Source organism: Megascapheus bottae, chromosome 2, assembly GCF_031878675.1.
Source record: "Megascapheus bottae isolate mThoBot1 chromosome 2, mThoBot2.hap1, whole genome shotgun sequence".
Classification (NCBI taxonomy): Eukaryota; Metazoa; Chordata; class Mammalia; order Rodentia; family Geomyidae; genus Megascapheus; species Megascapheus bottae.
In genome coordinates, this window is record NC_143510.1 from 58,202,745 (window position 1) to 58,220,856 (window position 18,112).

The 18,112-nt window shown below is 40.7% G+C and overlaps 1 protein-coding gene across 2 annotated transcripts in view; it reads left to right on the forward strand.

Moving 5' to 3' along the window:
* The window catches only part of Tbc1d30 (TBC1 domain family member 30), a 69,569-nt gene that overhangs the window by 40,951 nt on the left and 10,506 nt on the right, over positions 1-18,112 (forward strand). For both annotated transcript variants that reach the window (XM_090328005.1, XM_090328002.1), the window contains 4 exons: positions 466-634; positions 5,611-5,716; positions 14,795-14,907; positions 17,517-17,656. In XM_090328005.1, the coding sequence (XP_090184131.1) occupies positions 466-634; positions 5,611-5,716; positions 14,795-14,907; positions 17,517-17,656 (528 nt within the window). The remainder of the gene's footprint in view (positions 1-465; positions 635-5,610; positions 5,717-14,794; positions 14,908-17,516; positions 17,657-18,112) is intronic.

Below are 18,112 nucleotides of genomic sequence, written 5' to 3' on the forward strand. Positions count from 1 at the left end.
TTATGTTTATATAAAATGTTATTTTAATATATGTATCTTACATCTTATATGTTTATAAGTATATATAACATTTTTTATTAAAGAATTTATTAATATTGATTTTACATCATATTTCAAATGACAAGTTTAACAAACTATAAAAATATTTGTAAATTTGATGTTGCTTAATTTCCAAATATGTTGAGATATTTTTCCCCAGCTACGATTCCACTGTGGTTTGAGAATTATGTAAAACATTTAATAAGTAAGTAGTTAATAATAACTTTAGTCTAATGGGCTCCATAAGATTCCTTCTGTGTTTCTAGAAGGGAAGACTGTATGTAGCAGTGACCCAGGATTCAGGGATGGGAAGGAAATTGGCTGTGAGATATTGACATGTTTGGGCAGTCATGGGTGGTTAGAAGAAGTTGGGCATCTAGCCATTTATCAGCCCTGAAGGTATTCCATGTGTTTGTTTTGTTTCAGGAGGATATGAGCCCCCACTTACAAATGTCTTCACGATGCAGTGGTTTCTCACTCTTTTTGCCACGTGCCTCCCCAACCACACCGTTTTAAAGATCTGGGATTCAGTTTTCTTTGAAGGTTCAGAAATCATCCTAAGGGTATCACTGGCTATCTGGGCAAAATTGGCAGAGTAAGTGTTTTCCTTGCTGTTATCCGGTGTTGGCATGAAATAGTTTTTTTGTGTGTGTGTGCTTCAAGTGTAAAACACTGATGTTTGAGAGCGAAAGAACTAGAAAGTTGTGAAATTTGTTGGCATACTTTTAGCTGTTGAGATCTCAGCTGGCTCATTGATTGTTCTGGGCTGAGGGGAATCTATTTAGGGAAGTATCATGCTACTTCAGGTCTGTGGATCTTTTTCTTCTCAGTATGTGTGTATGTCCTGGTGATTGGTTTTTTTCAGAGGGAGGGGGGAACTTACATGGAGAAACTGGAAGATCTAGAGGATATGATGGCTCATATCACAATCTTGATTATTTATAAAAGGCTCTGCCTTACCAGACTGCAATAAAATAAAATGAGATTACCTGCACCGGGGGCTCTAGCCTAGCTGTGTACTTTTCTGTCAGTAGCAGAACACACAAAACTCCTTTCACCAAGAATTTCTTCTACATTGAAATTTAGTTCTGCCAAAACATGTTACTAATGGATTTTTACTTATATTCCTTACTAATAGCAAGCCTGTGAACTGAACATGATAGGGTATTTCCACTCATCTCTAATATATTGTAGTGACTTCATTAACTTTGTATCTTTGGGTAATGGAAGAATTAGGAATAAATTGGATAAAACCATTGCAGTTAAGAATTGGAGACATTTTCTTCTTGTTGTTGAGATTTGTTTTAAATTTATTTAAATGTGTCAGGAGTGTGGCCTAGCAGTAAAGTGCTTGCCTAGCACACATGAAGCCCCTGCTTGGTACCACATACATGGAAAAAGCCAGAAGTGATGCTATGGCTCAAGTGGTAGAGCACTAACCTTGAGAAAGCCCAAGGACAGTGCCTGGGCCTTGAATTCAAGCCATAGGATTGGCAAAAAAGAAAAAAAAAACATTTCTTTCAGGTACTGATCTTTGATCTCACTGAGCCATGCTTTCAGCTCTTTTTAGCACTGGTTATTTTTGGGATAAGGCCTTGCTTTCTGCCCAGATGATCTGAACCATGACCTACCTAATTTAGGCATCTCATTGTAGCTCTAAAGATGTGTGTGCACCACCACACCCAGTTTTGTTCAATTAGGTAGGGTCTTTGGACTTTTCTGCTGGGTTAGCCTGGAACTAAGATTCTCCCCTGTCAACCTCCTGTAAAAGATGATAGGCATAAACCATGTACCCATCTATGGGTTTAGAAGGGGTCTCATGGACTTTTCTACCCAGGCTACCCTCGAACCATGACCTTCCTATTCCTTAGCCTAGCTTTTTTTTTTTGTCAGCCCTGGGTCTTGAACTCAGGGCCTGAGCGCTGTCCTTGGGCTTTCTCAAGGCTAGCACTCTACCATTTGAGCTACAGTACCACTTCTGGCTTATTTTCTATGTGTATGTGGTACCGAGGAATCGAACCCAGGTCTTCATGCATGCTAGGCAAGCACTCTACCACTAGGCCAAACTCCCGACCCCTATTGTTAGCTTTTTAATTTTTTTTTTTGAGTCAGGCTCTCACTGTGTAGCTCAGGCTGGTCTTGAACACATCATCTTCCTATTTCTGCCCTTCAAGTGATGAGTCAATACTGCTTTAATAAAACGATGCATAACTTGAATGGGTATCCACGAATAATATGTCAGAAATGAATAAACCACCAGTGTGTAAGATTAAAATTGGAGGGATTATCCCACTGTTGAAACTGGAATAGCTGCAACTTGGAGCCAGCAATCAGAGTGATTACAATGCATAAGCATCATTCCACGTTCTTCGTGCACATTGAATCATGCTGTTCTCTACCATCATGTGAGATACGCATAATAAACTTGATATTACAGATGGCAGAACTGAGACCCAGAGGAGTTCATTTAATTGTCTCACAGGGTATCTGGCTATGGAATCTGTGTTTTTAATGATATAAATCTACTACTAATAAATAGCTATTGTTATGAAGTTCCAGAGATTCTGATATATATTTGACTTACATATATTTGACTTACAGATATCTGTGTCTATCTCCATATATTGGCATCTACTTACCCAACATCTATTTATCTGACTGATATTCACATATCATATATATGATATGCAAAATATATTGGTCTGTACGATTTTAAATGTGTCAGAGTTTTGCTCATTGTAATTCTATCCTTTGTGAGCATTCAACTGTGAGATGTAAGGACAGGCAATCAACGCCTGTCCAGAGCTAACAGTGTCATTGTGTTAAGCAGTCAGAACACATTAGCTCATACCCTTGTGAACTAGCAGTATTCCTTCCTGTCTGCTCAACCGAGAAAGCTCCTAGGCTAGAAGGTTAATTAACGTGCTTGCAGTCACGCAGTTAATGAGTATGCCTAGATCTTAGTGATTCTGGATGACTCTTCTCTACAAACACTCCATCAGAAAACTCCTAAGTGGCATGTGGGTAACCTACAGCTTCTGTGTTCTGAGTAACACCCGTGTCAGGGGGGCCTCTCCTTTCACTTGCTTCAGCAACTTGGCATTTGTAAGTAGTCTGTAAGTTGCAGGCCATCAGCACCTTCTCAGGCCTCTCTTAAGTTCTTTGTCTTCTGGCCTACAATTACTGTCACTCTGTCATTACCTCATTCCTAGCCCTTTGTGAGTTAGCCTCCGTGGTCTCCTGATTTTACCCACATTGCAGCTCTGCCTGCCAGCTGACCTTGCCAAGGGCACATCTGTTCCCTCACTCCTATTAAAAGCCTGGCTTGAAGAGGCTCTGCTGCTCTGAGGCCTTTGCAATCTGTTGTTGGGAATGCTCCAGCCTCAGCTCTCACTGGCTCCCTCTGGCGGTGCAATGTTTCCTCTCATTCTGGTCTTGCAGTTAGTTTGCTGTATCCTTCATCAGGTCTGTAGGTGTCTGTGAAGTACTCCCCCCATGCACCGCCTCGCCCCCCAACAGCAGCCCAAAGCACATTTCCCCCAAGTTAATTCATGAAGCATTTTAATTTTCTTCTTTATCCCCTGAGGTAAACGTAACTACCTTTCATTTAAGTCCATCTGCTGAATTTTTGTAATAATGCTTCAGCACTTCATTAATTTAGTTACGTGATTTTGGCAATGGTATTGAAATAGCACTGTGGAGACTAGGTTTATACACACACACACACACACCTACTTTTTGAAAATATTTATTGTTATTATAATTCTGATGCATAGAGGGATACTTTTTTTTTTTTTTTTGCCAGTCCTGGGCTTGAGCTCAGGGCCTGAGCCCTGTCCTTGGACTTTCTCAAGGCTAGAGCTCTACCACTTGAGCCTCAGCACCACTTCTGGCTTTTTTCTATGTATGTGGCACCAAGGAATCGAACCCGGGTCTTCATGCATGCTAGGCAAGCACTTTATAGAGGGATACTTTTTTTTTTGGCCAACATACTATCTAATTTTACAAAAACATGGTACTAGATAAATAAAAGATATCTACCACTTTGATTTGGACTATTCCTTTTTTCCCCTTTTAGAAGGAAGGTTAAATTCTACCCTGTCTCCTAGGTCCCTGAACTCAGAAACTTCTGCCTATGAAAATATTCTGTGGACTAATGAAATATGCTGATAAAAGTTCTCGTATTTTTGGCTGAGTATGTGGCTTAATGATAGGGTGCTTGCCTTGCATGCATGTAGGAAGCCCTGGGTTCAATTCCTCAGTACCACATAATCCGAAAAAGAGCACTAGCCTGCTAGTCTTGTGCAGAGAAGCTCAGGGACAGAGACCAGGATCTGAATTCAAGCACCAGGACAGGCAAAAAAAAAATTCTCTTATTTTTGATCTTGCAACTCTACTGTGGTTTGGTTTTATTCTATTAATGATATCCTTGAAAGCTTATACCAGCTGATTCTTTTCAGGGGGTAACTATTCTTCAGTATCCATTTTTTTCTCCCTGGTCTTGGGGCTTGAACCCAGGGCCTGGGCCCTATCCCAAATGGTAGGCTGGTGCTCTACTAATTGAAGCACAGTGCCACTTCTAGCTTTTTCTGAGTAGTTTGTTGGAGACAAGCATCTCATGGACTTTCCTCTCATGAACTTTCCTGTCCAGGCTAGCTTTGAACTGCAATCCCCAAATCTCAGCCTCCACTAGGAGACTTCAGTACCCAATTTTGTAATGTTAACTTCCTTCCTTCCTTCCTTCCTTCCTTCCTTCCTTCCTTCCTTCCTTCCTTCCTTCCTTCCTTCCTCTCGTCCTCTCTCTATCTCTCTCTCCCTCCCCCCTCTCTCTCCCCCTCTCTCTCCTTCCTCCCCTCTCTCTCTCTCCTTCCCTCTCTCTCCCTCCCACTCCCATCCCCCTTTTGTATGCTGTTACTGGGGCTTGTGCTCAAGGACTTACGTTCTTTCTTAGTTTTTTTTGTGCAAGGAAACACATTTGAGCCATGCCTCCACTTCTGGCTTTTTGTTAGTTCATTGGCTATAAGAGTCTCACAGTTTTGTCTACCCAAGCTGGTTTCAAATCTAAATCCTCAGGTCTGAACATCCTGAAAGGTGCCTGGCTTATAGTTAGCATTTCTGATCAGTGCTGAGTTTGCTGATATGTAGAAGGTTTCATGTGGGCATGGTAAAGACACTGAGGGGATGGAAACCCAATCTGTAATAGGTACATCAAAATTCATCTCTTTGTATTTTTCCTTTTCTCTTTCTAATTTTTTCTTTTAAAACATAAGATCTTGCTATGTGGTCTAGGCTGGTCTTGAACTCCTGGACTCAAGTAATTGTCCTACTTCAACCTCCAGAGTAAGTTGGTATGACATGAGTGGATCTGCCACTGTACCCTGCTTGCCTTGGTGCTTTTGCTCTTTTCTCTACATGTAGCAGGCTGTGTCAGAGATTTTGTTTTTTATTGGTTGCCTATTTGATTTATCTGATGACAAGAGGCAGCATGTCTTGTACCCATGGTGTGGACCTGTTAGACATTCAGCAAGAATGACTGAAATGTGTCCTCTTCTCTGGCCTTTGCTCACCTAGGCAGATAGAATGTTGTGAAACAGCAGATGAGTTCTACAGTACCATGGGACGCCTCACCCAAGAGATGCTGGAGAACGACCTTCTGCAAAGCCACGAACTCATGCAGGTGAGTGGGCAGCTGTGCCAGCCTGGGAGTGGAAACTCCAGGGACCCCGGAAAACACAGGCAATAGGAAGTGGTGGTTCTAGGAAATGTATTTAGCCAGCTCTGACATTTAGTTTTGTAATTGACCAAGAGTCTGTGTGATTTGCTAAGAATCGATGGCCAAGAGGAAGCGAGATGTGAATGAAGGCTCTTCCATTGCATTTTCATTCCAACTGTGTTGCTTAAAATCATTAAGTACAAGATAAAAATAGGAACTAGAGGCATGGCTCACGTAGTAGATTACCAGCCTCAAGTGAAAAAGCCAAGTGAGAATGAGAGAAGCTCCAAGTTCAAACTCTAGTACTAGGATGTACAAGTACATGAACTACACATACATATACCACAAGCGCACACACTAAACTGAGAATAAAATAGGACAGAACAAAAGCATTAGGTGCTTAATCTGAACCTGATTTAAATCAACTTTAAGAACTTAAGTCTAAGGGAGACTTATAGGGTGAAATATTTGGGATTAATGAGTTATTGAGATAAAAATTATTCTAATATTCATTTTACTTTATTTTCCATATAGGTTATTCTATATTCCTTAGAATTTTAGAGGAAGGAGAGTTGAAGGGGTTGGCTAATTTCTGGCATGTTACTTTACCAAGATCATATTCATCAAGTCATTGAAATGGACAGTGGGAAGGAGAAAAGCTAAGGGATTTGTTAGTACTCTCTCTCCCATTTGGTTCTGTAATATAATTTCATCCTCATTTTCCTCCAGTACTCTGAACTCTTTCTGCCTCTTTCTGTTACTACTGACCCACTGTAGGTTGTACCGGACATTGGTCTAGGGCCTTGCCTCTTTCTTTTGTAAAAAAATATCTCCCTCTTTTTCATTGGTCTCAACTTTGGCTTTCATGTTGGGTTCCATGTCTGGGGTTATTTTCAGGTGTTGAAGTCCAGTCAGTAGATTACAAGATAAAGATGTGGACAGTGATTTAGGGCTTGAGAAGTGAGCTTCATTTTTTTCTTGTTTTTGCTCACTTCCTGGCACTCCTAGCTTCTTTTCCGAGTTTCTTGTTCTTAGCAGATCCCTGTCTCATCGACAGAGAATACTGACTACCTGATAGGACTTCCCTGTTTGTCTGGAAGGAGGAAGTACGATCTGATTCTGACATTTGTGCTCTGACTCCAGCACTTCTTCCACATGGAGGCCTTTGCTCACTCCTCCTTGGAAGGAAGTGTCTTTTATTTAGATAGTTCTGTGTCTGGAGGTCCATACCTGGCCTCTCCATGAATGAGAGATCTGTCAGAATCATGTGACCAAAGCAGGACTGACAAACATCTCTTTACTCTCATTCATGAGACTCCCATAGTTCCTCACTGCCTACAAAACAATGTGGATATCTCAGCTTACTATCCTATACTTTTGACTAGTTGGCATCAATCTACCTTCTCAGCTGTGGTGTCAGTTCTTCCTTTTGTACCCTCTCCCGTTTCCCATCAGGCCACACTATCTCCCATGCTTCTTTGCTCTCTCTTGCCCAGGCTTGCACTTCTGCTTCTTCACACCTTCCTTTGGAAAGTTGCAGCTCAGATCTCATCTCCTTCATGAAACTACTCTCATCTGCTCAATTAAAATCAGCTCCTATTTCACTATTTTATTTGCACCCTTCTTGAGCACTTCCCACACATTCTACTCCAACTTAAGCCTGCGTCTCACTTCATTTCACCTCCTGATGAATATTACAATTTCCTTAAGGACAGGAGCTTGCTTGCTTAGTCAGTACTTGCCTTCAACTAGGACCTCTTTTTTGTTTGTTTGTTTGTTTTGTCGGTTGTGTGACCTGAGCTCTGGGCCTGGGTGTTGTCCCTGAGTGCTTCAGCTCAAGCCTACTGCCTACCACTTGAGCCACAGTGCCACTTCTGGTTTTCTGATGGTTATTTTGAAATACAAGTCTCACGGACTTTCATGCCCAGGCTGGCTTTGAACTGCAATCCTCAGATCTCAGCCTCCTGAATAACTAGGATTACAGGTGTGAGCCACTGTGCCCAGCATGACCAGAGTCTCTTTATAGGTTTATTAACTCATAAAGTGAACATATATTGAAAGTCTGTGGTTAGTTTTCTCTTTTCTTGTCTGTTCTCAATGTTTGCTGGGTTAAAGACACTTTTATATGATGGCCTCTACTTCCACATTCTTTCTGCTGTAGTGCTATCAGCATTTTACTGCCAGAGTGGTGTTCCTTTTTTACTATCCGCTTCCTTGTTTGGCATACTGAAACCTCCCACGAATTCTTTCACCAGTTCTAGTAAAGCAAAGGCTCCACCTACATTTTCTAGGCTCTGTGTTAACTTCTTCAAATATTTATTGAGCATGTGTAAATGTCAACTGTTGTGCTGGGTGTTGGAAACACATATGGAATAAGATATGAAATCTATTCGCAGGGAATTCATACTCTCCTGTAACACTGTACAAACATGTACTGCAAGAGGTGTGCACAGGGCTTGAGAGGATGAGAAAGAAAGAAGACCTAAGTCCCCATAGCCACAAGGAGCTGGAGGAGGGAAGAGAGGAAGTCAGGAGATGCTACCTTGAAAGAATTAATGTGTAGGTTTATCTTTAATGGATGAGAATTGGTGTGTGTGTGTGTGTGTGTGTGTGTGTGTGTGTGTGTGTGTGTGTGTATGTAAGCACAGATGCAGAGCAGGTAGGCAGTTTGACTGAGAGAGCAGTATGAACAAAGACACAAAAGGACTGCATCACTCCATTTATATCAAGAAGCTATGGGAGGAAAACAGTTGGTGTTTTCTGTCAGGAGGCTCTGTTGAAGCAGGAATTTGAAAAGGTCAAGTCTTACACCAGGAAGGCTTCAGATGAGCAGTGAAGGGTAAAGACAAGAAGGGAAGAGAGACATATTTAGGAGATAAAACTGACTGTGGCTATTAGGGTAAGGGAGGAGTGTGATGATTCTGTAGGGCATGTTTCCTTCTGTGGCTCCATCTTTGAATTTCTGGGTTGCCCCCTTGGGCCCTGCTCAAGTCTCTGATATATTAGCCCTCATCCATGATGCCTCTTCTGGTCCTTCTTTGGCACTCAAGATTTTGGCCATTGATGTAATGCTAATTGCAGAATATTTGATATGTTTTTGGTGTTTTTTGTATGCATATTAATCTTCCCTGTCTGTAGAGAAGAAGAGATAGCCTTTTTAATGAAAGGAGTTTCCTGTGACTCCCTTCATAATACCTAGCAGAAGACTCAGAATATAACTGGTTGCCAAGTGAATACATATTTGATCTTGAGGCAGTGGTTCTTAGATTTGACTGTATATATATTAAAAAAAAACATTTCAAGGGCTGGGAGTTTGGCCCAGTGGTAGAGTGCTTGCCTAGCATGCACATAGACCCAGGCTCAATTCCTCGGTACCACACATACCGAAAAAGCCAGAAGTGGTCCTGTGGCTCATGTGGTAGAGCTCTAGTTTTGAGAATGCCCAAGGACAGCACTCTGGCCCTGAGATCACACCCAAGGACTGACCAAAAAAGAAAAGAAAAGAAAAGAAACATTTCAAGACTATATTGAAATGCAGACAATTGGCCTACAGGTAATTCTGATACAGGTAGCTTGTAGGCCACCTAGAAGAAAATTGTCTTGAACAAAAGACACTCATCAATTCATCTAATCCTGTTACTTTACAGAGAGGAAATTGAGTCTTGGTGAGTGAGCGGCTTGCTAGTTTCCTGGTTTGTCTAGTCATAGATTCAGGGCTGAGACTTGTCCTGACTCTTGTCCTGATACTTTTGCCCAGCACCAGACACACGCAGCCTCCTCAGGCAAATGATGCCTTTCTAAAATAAATGCTGAAATCCTCTTTAGAAGAATAAGGCCAAATCATCATTCTCATCGAGTTTAAACATTTCTGGAAGGGATGTTGGATAGCCTGTTTTTCTCCAGGAGTTTCTAATTAGGTCCTAGAAAAAAGAATCAGGGACAAAGAAAATCTTATAGTGAGAAAATCCTGGAGGGAGAAGTATGGGCTGAGGGATGACTGGTTCTACTTTAGAAGCATTTCTCTTGTCAAGGGAAACATCTGGGAGAAGCCAAAGCAAGCCTAATTTTGTACAAGTTGTTTTCATGTTTCTTGTAAAACATGTCAATAATGAAAAAGGAAATATTTCTTTTCAACAGTTCCTAAATATAAATGTCTATTTAAGTGTATGTGAGAAGTTCAGATAGTAAATAGACTTGTTGGTTTTTCCTTTGCATCAAAAAATGCTACAGAAAGAAATGGTGAAATGCTATTCCAAGCCACTCTCTTCTCTGTATGCACTTATAAAGAAAAATGTCACTGGCTGCAATGTGGCTGTGGTGGATGGTCAATCTGTCATCTAACTTCAAGTGAAAAATGTAAGCTAAATATAAGTTCTATGTTTTGAGCTGGAGAGATAAAAGGATTCTCCTCTCTTGGTTTTTCTTGTTCCTCTCTAAGTGACAGATGCCAACAAAATAGAACAAATGCCTCCCTCTGTGGATTCCATCACTTGTTTCAAGTTAGCAATGGCTAATCAATATATCATTAAATAGGGAAATGGTAGGAAAGTGGATGAAGGAACAGACGTTTCTCAGTTCAGCAGGACTTTTGATAATATTTCTGGTAAGTTCCTTGAGGACAACAGAGAGAAAAGTTGATTCGATGCTTGGGGATGGATTACTCTTAGGTGGAGGCAGCTCTTACATGCCACAAGGCAGGATCTATCCGTCTGTGGACTGTTCACTTCCTTCCATCAGTGATAAGTTGGAAATATTAAGACTGCGGATGTCAGCATTTGATTAATTACTTCTGTCAAAAATGGAAAGCGCCTGCCCTGCAGAGAGTGGTGTGCGCCTAGAGTTGTTAGTGTTTAGACAGCGCCTTTGAGGCCATCTGTTCTTCAAGGGGTTGAGCTAAATTAGGCTTGCATCCCCTTCAAACTCTAACATCCTGTTTCTGTACTATACTTTGACTGCAAAAGATCAGTAAAATCTCTTAAAAAACGAGCTGCAAATCTCCAATTTGTAAGTTAGAAGCCTAGAGGTTTCCACATATCCTGAGCACTGTGGTGATGTGCTGGAGATACAGTTGTTTGGAGGATTGAATGGAGGGAGACCTTCCTTCTTTGTTTCATCATGAAAGGCAACCTCAGTAGAGCGAGTTTGGTCTTTGGTCTTGTGTCTTCTACTGAGTGAATAGAAAGAAGCCGCTCAGGCCTGGACATGGGTCTCCTCATTTCTCCCTGGCAAATTTCCTTCCCTGGGCCAAGAATATTTTAATATCTTGTTATAAGTAAACATAAATCAAGTAAATTTTCAGCTAGACACCCCACTGTCTGTCTTCAGTAAAACATCTTAGCATTAGTCATCTCATTTTGATGAGGTGAGTAATCTCATTTAAAATTGAATCCACGTGGTGTTTTTTTTTTAATTTAAGATGAAACAAATTTCTCAATTATTAAGGAAAAATATCATATGAGTGTGGGGGGAGGGGTGACTCTTGGGTGATCCCCAGCCGTGGGATCACATTCTGTGTGTCCTGGTCAGTTGCAATAGGCTCCATTTTGTTCCTGCTGATGCCCAGAAAGAGGTACCATGCTGAGTCTATGATTAGCATGCTAAGGAAAGAATTGTGCATCTCTCAAGTCCCCTCAAAAGAGTGGATGGAGCCAAGATACAGTATGAAGAACAAGGAGGAGAGAATTCTGCAGTGGTCCTGCCATCCTCACTGGATACATCTGTGTAATTAAAGAACACATATTATTAATAAACTTATATGGAACATTTTAGGCACCCAGAATATATGAAGAATAGTAAAGGAAAACCCATATAACTACAACTCACCTTAAGAAATAAAATAATAGCAATATATTTATACACATTCTCATACATTCCCCCTGATCTTACCACCTCTCTGTTCCCTCAGAGGGGACTGTGGTTCTGTTTCACATCATACACACACACACACACATTACACTCACATACATATGTGTGTGCATATATATCTATATTTATATTTTTTATTGGTATTGGGGTTTGAGCTTGGTCTTGTATTTTCTCTACCACTTGAGCCATGCTTCTATCCCTGTTTTATTGGTTATTTCTGAGCAGTGCTTGCCTGGGTGTGCCAGCATACCCAGCCAAGGGTTGAGATGGAATCTACTGAACCATTTTATCCTCTCAAACCTTAATTCTCCAATGTCTGTCTTTAAAATAGCTGGGATTAATATATCAAATCCAAGTATGTCAAGGTGGGAGAAGTAATGCACCTACTACCTGGCGAATATAACTGTAGCCCCTTTAAACATTACCCCAACAACAAAAAAATTCCCAGTATAACGAGTCTCCTTTGTGAGGGGAGGGGTAACATGATCAGGGAAAAGTGGGTGAGAATGTGCACCAGTGTTGCTAGTGTTTTAATTTCTTCAGCTATGGTGCAGTGAGAGAGATTTGTTATACTATCCTAATCACTGGGTCCTGCTTACATTCTTTTATTTATTTAATTTCAGATAAGGAAAGGGAAGCTCAGAAAAGAGAAAGGCTGGGGTTAGTGACATGGCTTGCATGGTAGAGCGTCAGCCAGTCAGTGAAAGTGTCAGACTAAGAGTTTGAATCCAGTCTCTAACAAAAAAAAGAAGAGAGAGAGAGAAAGGTTGGGGACTGATGTCATCTCACACTTCATGCCTGTGCAGTCACGGGATACCTTCTGTTCCCTCCCAACTGCTACTAGCCTTGCTCAACCTCCCACGAACTCCAGAAGCACTCTGCCACTTGAGCCACATCCCCTGCCCTTTTGTTTGTATTGTGTTTTTGAGATAGGGTCTCATTAACTTGCCCCAAACTTGCTTGACTTCTCTATCTTCCTACCTCCATTCTGGAGTAGCTAGGATTATAGACATGTGCCACCATGACTGGTTACCGTCTGTGTTTGGTTTTGTTTTGGGGGAGTGAGGTAGCACTGTATCGTTAGTACATTTGTACGGTTTCTAAGGCCTTTGGGTACATTCAGGAATATTGCATATATAGTAATGCAGCTTTAAGATGACTTTTGTCACTAGAGGATGTGTAGCTTTGTATAATAAGCATGAAAAACAGAAGGGAAGAGACATTAAAGCATACTTTTTTGGAAGGAGGGTAGTATTGGGGTTTGAACTCAGGACCTCATGGTTTCTAGGAGGTATTTTACCACTTGAGCCACAGCACAGACTGTAAAGGGAGGGAACATTAGCTAATATTCACTGGCTTGGAATGTTGGGTTGCTACATGAAGCACACACGTACGTCGGGAAGCTTGGGGACAGTCAGATTTGCATGGATCTTCACAACAGTGACACTGAGCAACAAAATAAAACAAACTCTCCGCACAGCCCTCCTTTTCCTCCCTTGCACACAAGTAGACATCAAAGCCTACCAGAGAAATAGTCCTGCTAAAATGCTAAATAGCATTAGAAGATCTTTTCCTAAAAAAGTGATTTGCTTCCTGGGACAAATGAAAACTGATTAATATTTTGCTGGTGAGTAAAAAATCAGAAAGCTTGAAGAAATATGCATGAGGCAATTAATTTAATAATAAAAATAAGAGAGCTAAGCATGATTGCTGCCTTCTTATTGATGGGCTGATACATAATTTTAAAATTCTGATGTAAGTGCAGACATTTTTCTCTATTTATAGATTTTTTTGACAGCCTAAGTTTATACTTTGTCACTTTTTAAGTGCATTTTTCTTCCTTCATAAATAACAGATAACAGCTAGCAATTTTCACCTAGAACTCCATCACAGACATTTGAAAAGGTGATAATCTATGGGGAAAACTTGGCAATCGGTCACAAGATCAGCATCACAGGATCATCTACCAGACTTAATTTTGTCCAGAAGGCTGACGTTCATATCCATAATAAACATCACATACTAAAAAACCAACAAGCTCTACCTTTGTAGGATGTTTTTGGTTCTTTGTTACAGAGGTGCTAGGCACTGTGGATGTCTTGAGCTAACCTATCTATCCAATGATAAGAGGAACTTTCCAATCCCCTCTCCCCTCACTGCCCACACTGACTAGTTGTCTTGCCCATCCACAGCCAGGGTGCTGTGAAGACTTGTTATGTTTGTCAACACAGGTTGAATCATTCCTGATTCAGAGTTTGGAATTCTTTTAATCATATTTGGAAATTTACATATATATCATAAGAAATCTTAGACATAGGAACCAAGAGAAGACATCAAATTCATTTATGTTTCATATGTGCCTTCTATAGATCTTTGAAGATAATTTAATGCTATAAATTGAGTGTGACCTGTGAGGGTTTTTGTTTTGTTTTGTTTTGTTGCCTGTGATTCCTTCTGAGGTCACATATGGATTTTTTATTCACCTATGACTTCATGGTGGTACTCAGAAAGTTTGGGATTTGGGGAGCATTCTAGATTTTTCTTAGGATTGCTCAATCTGCAGTATTCTTTCTTTTTTTCTTCCTTTCTTTTTCTTTTGTCAGTCCGTGGAGTTTGGAGTCTGGGTCTGGGGGCTGTCCCTGAGCTCTTCAGTTCAAGGCTACTGCCCTACCCCTAGAGTCACAGCCGCACTTCCCTTTTTCTAGTGGTTAATTGGAGATAAGAGTCTCATGTTGAGGGGAGGCGGTGGGGAGAGGGAAATGGGGACAAAAACATAAGAAGGGATATAATGTGTTAGAAGTAATGCGCCCTCTATTTGGTGAATATAACCGTAACCCTACTATACATTGAAAATTTTTTTAAAAGGAAAAAAAATAAACAGACCTTCCCTATGGGGGAAAAAAAAAAGAGTCTCATATTCTTTAGTGCTAGGGCTGACTTTGAACGGTGATCCTCAGATCTCAACCTCTTGAGTAGCTACGATTACAGTCATGAGCCACTGTGCCCGGCTGTTTTTCTTTCTTCAAGGTGAAGGTTGAGGTGAAAAATGACTTGCTGTGTAAAGAGTAGCCTCTGCCTCAGCATTCTGCACCTCGTGAATGTTCACCGTCTTTCTTGAATTAATGCATTGTGTAAAGCCACCATTTCAGACGAGGCAATTTTGCTTTTGTTTTCCAGACGGTTTATTCCATGGCTCCCTTTCCTTTCCCACAACTGGCGGAGTTGAGGGAAAAATACACGTACAACATCACCCCATTCCCAGCTACAGTGAAACCCACTTCCCTTCCTGGGTAAGGCTGTTTATTGTTTGTTTTCTTGTTTTTTTTTTTAAATGCATTTGGTTTTTTTATGGTAGCTTAATATTTATTAGGGTCTTGAAACTATGTATAAAGTAATTTGGTACTTACAATCTGAATGACTCCTTCCCAAAGGTTTTGATTTAAATTTATGAGCAAATTTTGACAACATAGTTTCCAACGTAGTGTAGAACATATTTCAAGAATGAAAATAATGTGGAACTGGTATACAAATAGACAGATTAGTTAATTTTAAATGACAGTAAAGACTGGAAGTTGACAGTAAAGACTGGAAGTTGACAAGTACATATATGACATCTGCATATGAAAAGTTGCCAAATTAAGTTAATGGTGAAAAGATACGCTATTCAGTAAAAGGTAATTTGGAAGGAAAGTTATCATCTTGCCTCATACCATACATCAGGGTGAGTACCATGTGGCTGAAAGTATTTCAGGAAATAATGAATTAGTAGAAGAAATGCAGAATTTCACAGTTCTTTGAAATTGAGATCTTAGTAAGTGCTTCAACACTGAAAAAAAAAAGTACTTTAAATAATAAAGAAAAAAAAGGACTGTCTGGCTAGGTGTTGGTGGGTCTTCCTGTAATCCTAGCTAGTCAAGAGGCTGACATTTGAGGATCACCGATTTAAAGCCAGCCAGGCAGGAAAGTCTGTGAGACTCTTCAAGTAACCACCCAAATAGCTAGAAGTGGAACTGTGGCTGTAGTGGTAGAGCATTAGCCTTGAGCATAAAAGCTCAGGACAGCACCCAGGCCCTGAGTTCAGGCCCCAGGACTTTCACACACACAAAAATTGTTGCTGCATGACCACGCCCAAAACAGAGCAAAATACAATCTAAATAAGCAGACCCGAAAGCATTTATAGAAAAATCAAATTCTATACAAGATAGGGGCTGATATCTCTAAGATATGCAATCTTTGGAAATTAATGAGAAATTGGTCACTCAGTTTTAAAAAAAATCATGAAAGACTAAGAATATGTGTTATACAAAATCAATATCATTAGTATACTAAAAGAATCTCAAAAAATAGAAACAGATTTTTCTCTCCTCAGTCTCTCTCTTACCTTTCTCCCCAGGATTTGGGTTTATACTCAGGAATTTGAGCTCTATATTTGTCTTTTTCTGTCAAAGCTGGTGCTCTACAAACTTGAGCCACACCACCACTTTCATTTTTTACTGGTTAATTGGAGATTAGAATCTCTCACATTTGTCTTCCCAAGCTTTAATCTTTGATCTTCATATCTTAGCCTCTTGAGTAGCTAGGATGGAGGTGCCTGGCCTGGAGCAGCCTCTCATCTCCATTGTGTAGTTTAAGGTTAATTGCTACAGGTTTTGTGCCACTTGGGAAATATTTGCCAGTGTTAGCCATGCATATATCCTTTGACTCAGCAACTCTACCTTTATGAATTCTCCAAAATGGAGAAAACACTATATAGATGCTTTTCTCCTGCAGTATTATTTCAATTGGTTTTGTGTTTTTGTTTCAATTGGAATCACTTGAGCGGGCATCATGCCTGGCCTGGTTCTGTAATGTGGGCTTTGTGGATCAGTACAGCTGTACACAAGGGAAGAGGAGAGCTGGGGAGATGGTTCGGTGTCATAGCACTTGCATAGCATTCATGAAGCCCTGGTTTCAACCCTAGCACCAGAAATAAAACAAGTAAATAAAACCAGAGTTTCAGAGTAAATAGATCTTTATGCAAAGGCTTTTCTCTATGTCTGACTAGCAGTAATTTACTAGGTAAACTATTTGACTCTTGAACAGAGTAACTTCAAGAAGTACCACCCAAAAGGCTATGTGGCTGGAAAGATTTCTTTGCCTGTCCTCTCTGAGCTTCTTTTGCTCAAGGCAAAAGCTCTCCCACAGTGCCACTGCCTGGCTTTTTTGAGTAGTTTATTGGTGATAAGTGTCTCACCTAGTTTCCTGCCCAGACTGACTTCAAACCGCAATCCTCATATCTGAGCCTCCTGAGTAGCTAGGATTTCAGGCATGAGCCACCAGCACCAGGCTATGGAAAGATTTCTAACATGATTTAAAGCGAGATATAGAAGACAATATGGTATGTTACAATATAGACACAGACAAAAATTATATAGTTATATTTGCTTATCTGTAGATAAATGGATGAGTGTAAAATATTGATAACTGGTTATCTATCTGTGAGAATTAGATGGGTCAAAAACTGGGCAGAAGTTGGGGTGGGAGGGAGACTTTATTTTTTTTTCAATTTTTTTTTTTGTCAGTCGTGGTGCTTGAACTCTGGGCCTGGGCACTGTCCCTGAGCTCTCCAGCTCAAGGCTACTGCCCTACTCCTTGAGCCATAGCACCATGTCCAGTTTTTCTAGTGGTTAATTGGAGATAAGAGTCTCATGGACTTTCATGCCTGGGCTGGCTTTGAACCAAGATCCTTCGATCTCATGAGTAGCTAGGATTGCAGGTATGAGCCACTGCACCCAGCAAAAAAAAAATCAATTTTATAATTATATAAATAAGCCATTTAAAACACAGGAATGTGTTGCCTATTGTTTAAATGCCACTATTTTCTTTGAATTTATCTTTTTCTTCTTTTATGCTTCCCAAGACGACATGGTAAGAGCAGAGACAGTGACGAGGAGAATGACCTAGATGATGAGGATGCCATTGCGAATGCTGTGGGGTGTCTTGGGCCTTTCAGTGGGTTCCTCACACCAGAACTGCAGAAGTATCAAAAGCAGATTAAAGGTAAATGAGTGGCTCTTGAGAATCATATATTGGTTATAGTATTATGTCTTATAGATGTCTTAGTAATTCCATGAACTGGAACTACTATTAAAAGTCTTCAGTAAAAATATTTGGGCTGGGAGTGACGGGGGTGGGGGATGGGCTTGGGGTGGGCTCATGCCTATAATCCTAGCTCCTCTGGAGGCTGAGATCTGAGGATCATGATTCAAAGCCAGCCCAGGCACTAAAGAATGTGAGACTCTTATCTCCAATTGAGCACTAGAAAAGGAAAGTGGTGGTGAGGTTCAAGGGGTAGGGTGGTAACCTTGAGCAGAAGAGCTCAGGGACAACACCCAGGCCCAGAGTTCAAGCCCCGTGCCCCCCACACACACACACACAAAAAGGCTGGGAATGGGCTTACTTGTACAGTGCTTGCCTAGCATGCAGGAAAGCTCTGGGTTCAATTCTTCAATACTC